This window comes from Zingiber officinale, chromosome 1B, assembly GCF_018446385.1.
Source record: "Zingiber officinale cultivar Zhangliang chromosome 1B, Zo_v1.1, whole genome shotgun sequence".
In the NCBI taxonomy this organism is placed as follows: domain Eukaryota; kingdom Viridiplantae; phylum Streptophyta; class Magnoliopsida; order Zingiberales; family Zingiberaceae; genus Zingiber; species Zingiber officinale.
In genome coordinates, this window is record NC_055986.1 from 15,720,311 (window position 1) to 15,727,396 (window position 7,086).

The window sequence follows — 7,086 nt, forward strand, 5'->3', positions numbered from 1 at the left end:
ACTTCCCTTGTGACCTTTTTAGTGACTTTCTTAGACTTCTTAGTGTTGGTTGCTACTCGAAAAATCTAGAGGTTCCACTGTATAAAAATTTTGTACAAAGGTCTGAACCTTTTCCTAGCTACCATGTGTTCTTTTAAATTAAATTTTGGATCGCCTGCGGAACTTAACACGTTTGATCCAAAACTTAATCTATTTGTTCTTTTAGGTTTTGACTTGGATCTCCTGCGGAACTTAACACGTTCGACCCAAGTCACCTTAAGTTATTAATTCCATTAAATATTAATTTCCATAATTGGTTCCCAGTACTGACGTGGCGAGGCACATGACCTTCTTGGATATGGGAGCAACCACCACCGACTAGACAAAACCTTTTATGGAAAGCTAATATTTAATTTCCTAAAATAACTTTAGGTTAACCGAAAAGAACAATCAAATCACAAGGAAAAGAAAAACAAAAGAACACTATATCGAAAACAAATTTGAAACTCTAGAATCGTATGCCTCTTGTATTTAGTATTATTTCCAAAAATAACTAGTATGATGCGGAAAGAAAAATTACTAGTTATACCTTTTAGAAAGACCTCTTGATCTTCTACCGTATTCCTCTTCTAACCTCGGACGTTGTGTGGGCAACGATCTTCCGAGATGAGAAACCACCAAGCACCTTCTTCTCCTCCTAGCTAGGTTCGGCCAACACAAAGAAGCTTCACCAAGGACGAAGAACAAAACACCAACCAAGCTCCAAGGGATACAAGCTTTCTCTCCTTCTTCTTCTTCTTCTCCAAGTAGTATCCGGCCACCACAAGAGCTCCAAGCCAATAGAGAAGGTTCGGCCACCACCAAGAGGAAGAGAGGTTGGCCGGCCACAACACCAAGGAAAAGAGAAAGAAAAATAGAATAGAGTCGTTCACCTTGAAGCCTCCTCTACCCTCTCTTTTATAATCCTTGGTCTTGGCAAATAAGGAAAATTTAATAAAAACTTCCTTAATTCTTTTGCCATTGAAAAGGAAAATTTATTTAATTAAAATAATTTTCTCTTTTCAAATTTTAATGGCCGGCCACAACAAATAAATTCTCCAAGCAAATAAAATTTTAAACACCAATTAAAACTTCCTTATTTGCTTCCGGAAATTTATAAAAATTTCTTCAACAATTTTATCCCTTCATGATTGGTTTATAAAAAGGAAATTTAATAAATTAAAATCTTTCTTTTAAACATGTGGATAAAAAGAAAGTTATCTCTAAAAATTAAAATCTCTTTTAATCTAAAAATAAGGAAAGATATCAAATCTTTTCTCAATCTTTTGTAGAAACTAATAAAAGAGAATTATTAATTTTTAAACTTTCTTTTAAATCATGAACATGGTTAAAAAGGAAAGTTTTCTTAAAATTTAAAATCCTCCTTTAATCAACAAATAAGGAAAGATTTCAAATTTTAAACTCTCTTTTAAACATGTAGATGATTTACAAATAAGGAAAGTTTTTACCAAAAATTAAAACCATCCTTTTAAACTACAAATAAGGAAAGAGATTAATCTCTTCTCTTAATCTTTTGTAAAAAGCTATAAAAGGAAATTTTTATTTTTAAACTCTCTTTTAAAATCATGATATCCACATAAGAAATAATTTTAATAAAAATCCTTTTTAATATTCTAGTGGCCGGCCACCTAAGCTTGGGACCCAAGCTTTGGCCGACCACCTACATGGCTCATCCACTTGGTCTTGGCCGGCCCTAGCTTGGGTTCCAAGCTAGCTTGGTCGGCCCCATTGGATGGGTAAGAAGGTGGGTATGCGGTGGGTATAAATCTCTATATACTAGAGGCTACGATAGGGACCGAGAGGAGGAATTGGTTTTGGTCTCCGATGAAATTAAGCATCCGTGTTCGCCCGAACACACAACTTAATTTCATCAATAATAATTCATTCCACTAAAGAACTATTATTGAACTACCGCACCAATCCCAAATTACATTTTGGGCTCCTGCTTATTATGAGTGTGTTAGTCTCCCTGTGTTTAAGATAACAAATGTCCACTAATTAAGTAAGTTACTGACAACTCACTTAATTAATATCTAGCTCCAAGAGTAGTACCACTCAACTTCATCGTCATGTCGGACTAAGTCCACCTGCAGGGTTTAACATGACAATCCTTATGAGCTCCTCTTGGGGACATTCTCAACCTAGATCACTAGGACACAGTTTCCTTCTATAATCAATAACACACACTATAAGTGATATCATTTCCCAACTTATCGGGCTTATTGATTCATCGAACTAAATCTCACCCATTGATAAATTAAAGAAATAAATATCAAATATATGTGCTTGTTATTATATTAGGATTAAGAGCACACACTTCCATAATAACTGAGGTGTTTGTTTCTTTATAAAGTCAGTATAAAAGAAACGACCTCTAATGGTCCTACTCAATACACTCTAAGTGTACTAGTGTAATTATATAGTTAAGATAAACTAATACCTAATTACACTATGACCTTCCAATGGTTTGTTCCTTTCCATTATGGTCGTAAGCTACTGTTTATAATTTATAAGGTACTGATAACATGATCCTCTGTGTGTGACACCACACACCATGTTATCTACAATATAAATTAATTGAATAACTTCATTTATCATAAATGTAGACATTTGACCAATGTGATTCTTATTTCTAGATAAATGTTTATATCAAAAGCTAGGCTTTTAGTATACACTCTAACACTTAGAAGTTTTAGTCATATTTGTTGTTGCAAAGATATTCCTAGGGATAACTTTCCTTGTATCTTTGAAATCTTGTTTATAAATATGTTGGCCGGGAAAGATTACTAGAAGGTTTAAAATAAAAATAGAGACATAATTTACATTTGAAATCAATTTTATTTTGTTATCTTAAAAACATATTTATAAACAACTTTTTCAAGTGTTTCTAAAATTAGAGACAGAATATTTCTGTCTCAAAATTAGCTACGGGTCTTTCACTAACGGATTTTGGAGATAAAATATTTCGTCTCAAACTTTTTTTAGAGACGGGAAAATGACTTTTAAAGATAGATTTTTTCATTTCTGAAACTCTATTTTCTTGATTATTTTTTTGGTTTGATTTAAGCCAGATGTCCAATGAGAAGATCTGAAAGACAGACAAGTGAAATCTGGCAACAGACGAATTTTTAGGCACTAGAATAATTTGTCACAGCATTGGAGAACATCACAAATTACAGGTGTGAAGATCCTTAATTCCTTAAATGATTGTGATGAATCTTAGCAGAACTTGCAGTAATTTGTACGTGCACAGATGCATAGATGTTGTACGTGCAAAACATAAAATATTTACCATTTGTTATAAGTTTGCCATGACTAGTGAGACGCCAAGGTTATCTTTTGCTCTTGCTTTTCGAGTGATAAAAAGAGTGCAGTGCCTCTAAAGAAATATTTTCATATGGATATTTAGCATGAGTTGCAAGGCCTTCTCACCAACAAGGAAGGGCACAATATCTTCCAGCAAGATCAGTGGGCATAATGTCACCACCTGCAGTGTGAATGCTATTATATATCAAGCAGTTCGACTCCTGTTCCATCTTCTCGAGGTGATGTTTGCTGTGTCACCAAGATCAATGGGTATGGCACTGTGGACTCCGTTGAAACACAGTCTGGAATTAACCTCAGCAATGCTAACGCTCGAGGACTGAAGTTTTGGCTTCTTTGCACAACATGATCACTAGCTCGCTTGAATAGTCATAGGGATGAGGCAGGAGGTAGTGTGGGTTAGTCCACCACACTGTTGAGTATTGATACAATGATCTACGTTTGTGTTGAATAAATATGGATATATGAGGTAAATTAAAGCTTAATTAGAATCTAAAGCATGGACACTGAACAAGAGAGAGGCAAATCAACTGCACACGGTACCCCGGTTCTTATCAGTTATGTGCGTGACGTCATAAAAGAAGGTAAAAAAAGAGTTTGTTTTTATATAAATTTTAATTATAGATCTAATGGTACAACTGTGTCAAGATGGCCGAGTTGGTCTAAGGCGCTAGTTTCAGGTACTAGTCCGAAAGGGCATGGGTTCGAATCCCATTCTTGACAATTAAAATTTTTGTAAAGGATACACATTCTTCTGCTCTTCTGTTGTTTGCTTATATTTGCACCGACTTTGTTGAAATTTTATCTTTTATGGGCAACAACCAAAGTGATCTTGGAAAGGTAAATCATCATCATCTATCAATTAAATTTTTTGCTAATTAAAATTTGTTGCTAGAATATACTTTTTATGTTTATTCTAAATACAAACTTCCTTTGTTGGTTCTTAATTTTGCTAGCATTACTTTTGCAGAGATTTGATTGGAATTTCAAGATTCTATTTCTTTAGATTGAGGATTTTAAATTAACGGTTAGAGGTTTAAATTTATACAATGAGAAATAATTTCATATTCCGTGGCACGACAATGATTAGTAAAAAACAGTTGTAAATCAAGCATTCTTTTGAAAAATAATAAAGAGGGCCACTACTTCGCATAATAAATCGGAATCTAAACCTGATTTGTAAAGATTGAAGGGGTTTGTCAAACAAAGCTATACATTATTGCAGAATTAGCTGATGCTCTGGATTCTTACAGGCAAGAAGATGCTGAATTTCAGCCGCTGGTTACAGCCAGTTGACAAGACAACGCTTGAAACGAAATGAGCCAATCAATCCTACAGATTTAGAAGAAGACAATGCCACAAGCTAAGTGATCTTGGAAAAGCCAACCGCCATCTATCAAATACCAATCTAGCTATGGATGATGACAGAGTTAAGATAGAACCATAATTTTTTTTTTATTCATATAATAACTAGTAAACCAGATGCACCTTTAAGCAAGGAAAGACAGGCCGCTGATATATATAATCGTCACTGGAATAGAGGCAAAACCTCGAGTAGATTATCATGCATGTGGTTTTCACAAAACTAACAGTATTCTTAATCGAGCATTATTAAATGATGAGCAAAGAGATTTGACAAAGCCTGTATTTAGGAGAATGATGCAATTTTTCCATAAATTACTAAACCAGCTGAACAGATTCAAGCACAGAGATACAATATGGATACTTGGATGTTAATTTCGTTTGCAGTATTACTTTTGTCGAGTCCACATGATCAATGGAGAAAAAATTTCAAACACAGCTATGATCAGCTGGATTATGAAAATGAATGTGTAGAATTATCAAGCGACTGCTAAAAGTAGCCACCAGGAACGAAATCCTTGAGCCTCGCAAATTGATCGCCCTTATCGCAAAAGTAATAGTTGATTGTTTCGTACAAATTGAAGGAACATATTTACAATCAAAACAAATCTGAAAAATTACTTCAAGTCCCAACTTCTGCATCAAGCATTCACGTTGGCATTTGCTTCGAAGTTGGAGCTTCTACTTCTCGAGCGCCTTCTGAAAATTGACCTCCTGTCGCTGTGAGGGAATGAAGGTTGAGGTTCTAAGCTCGTCCGTGGAGAGGAGGAAGATGACCGTGCGAATCCAAAGAACGAGAAGAAACTGCGAACTGCTCGGTGAATTCCACTGCTCTCCCTCGACCTGGTCGGCATTCCAGGCCATGACACTCTTCTCGGGGCTCCGCTGTTATTGAATCCACCATCCATCTCTGTGTACACTACGGGAAGCTGAACTTCCCCTGCTCTCCTGCCCCCGGAGAACCTCCCCACCGCGAAACCCCCGCCGGGAAGCCTCCATATCGTGAGTCCCACGGTCTCCTCCTCGCTCCCGGCTGCAGCGGTCGTCTCGCCCTCTTCCACCATTGCCGTGTCGTGTCCTTGCACATCTGTCGGCATCTCATGGCGGCAGACAGGGCACGAGTTCCGTAGCGATAGCCATGGCAAGATGCAGTCTTGATGGTAAATGTGTTTGCAGGGCATCTCCCGAGCCTCTACCCCGAGCTCGAAGGGGTCCATGCAGATGGCGCAATGGCAATCTTTCCCGATGTGTTCGTCGACAATCTCCACCGTGGGCATCGACTCGATGGCGACCTTCGACGCCGGAGAGTTGTCGCACCCCCTCCCGCGGACGATGCCGTTGACCTCGATCTGTGCGAGCTGGTCGAGTAGGCGGTCGAAGCCGGAGCCCATCAGGAAATCCGAGATGCTTTCCGGCAACGGTCGGAGGCCAGATCCGGTGCCGTCTTCGTAGTAGAGCTCGAAGCTGGTGCTGGAATCTAGATCGGAGTCGCGGGCGCTGCTGCGGGACGGGCTGCGAAGGGCGATGACGGGGTTAAAGGGAGAACGGTCGCGAGCCGACGTGCGGCGGTGGCGGCGGTATCTGAGATCGGACGACTGGCGGGGGAGGCCGTCAGCGGCGGATCCATCGCTTCCGACCGCGGGAGAACCAGGCGACGAGGGGACAAGACGGCGGCGGCGGCTCTCTGCGGGAGAGTGAAAGCGGCGAGGCGGCGAATCAACCTCCTCGAGGAAGCCGCCGTCGCAGTCGGGACAGACGATCGCCTCCTGTGGCCACACGCGGACGAACCGTCTACAGCGGTAGCACCAGTAGGAAGACGGCGTCGCCATGGACGAAGGCATCGAGCAAACAAAAAAAATCCGAACTTTCCCCCAAAAAAGGGAACGAAAAATCCAACCTTTCGGGCAAATCTCACGAGGCAATGAATCAATCAATCCGCAAACTCACAAATCTCAACTCTCCAAATTCAAACACAAAGACACCAACTCCCAAACAAATTCCCGATCCGGCACTTCGACGCCGGAGGCGAACGATGGGAATCAGGTGTACCTTGCAGGAGGAGGAAGGAGAAATATGTATCTGATTTATGGCAGAAGGGAATTGTGGTTTTATCATGAGCTCAGCGAAGCATTGATGGCTAGTCGCATGCCGGACGATGACGTGGCATCCTTTGGATGCCTTCACCTGCAGAGTCACTGTAATAGCATTATCGTATATAAACGTGTAATATTTTTATTGGCCCAAAATTCAAGGTGGGCAATATTGACTGTACCAATGGGTCAAAGCAAAATTCAAGGTTGGGAGCACAAGTGGCCTCGGAACAGGTACATAACCAATAACTTCTAGGCCCCACCTTTCTCT

General features: G+C 39.7%; 1 protein-coding gene and 1 non-coding gene across 2 annotated transcripts; one reads left to right on the forward strand and one right to left on the reverse strand.

Moving 5' to 3' along the window:
* The first annotated feature begins 4,005 nt into the window (after positions 1-4,005).
* Positions 4,006-4,086, forward strand: TRNAL-CAG. Its single transcript has one exon. It is a non-coding gene; the product is annotated as a tRNA-Leu (tRNA).
* A 1,115-nt stretch (positions 4,087-5,201) lies between these two features.
* Positions 5,202-6,809, reverse strand: LOC122051517 (probable E3 ubiquitin-protein ligase RHC2A). The gene has a single exon (XM_042612697.1). It carries the CDS (start codon positions 6,564-6,566, stop codon positions 5,367-5,369), a length of 1,200 nt encoding a protein of 399 aa, XP_042468631.1. The 5' UTR covers positions 6,567-6,809; the 3' UTR covers positions 5,202-5,366.
* Positions 6,810-7,086: the final 277 nt, after the last annotated feature.

Bases quoted from the DNA above. Each gene is read 5' to 3' on its own strand.
- LOC122051517 (XM_042612697.1), bottom strand. From the start codon at position 6,566: ATGCCTTCGTCCATGGCGACGCCGTCTTCCTACTGGTGCTACCGCTGT.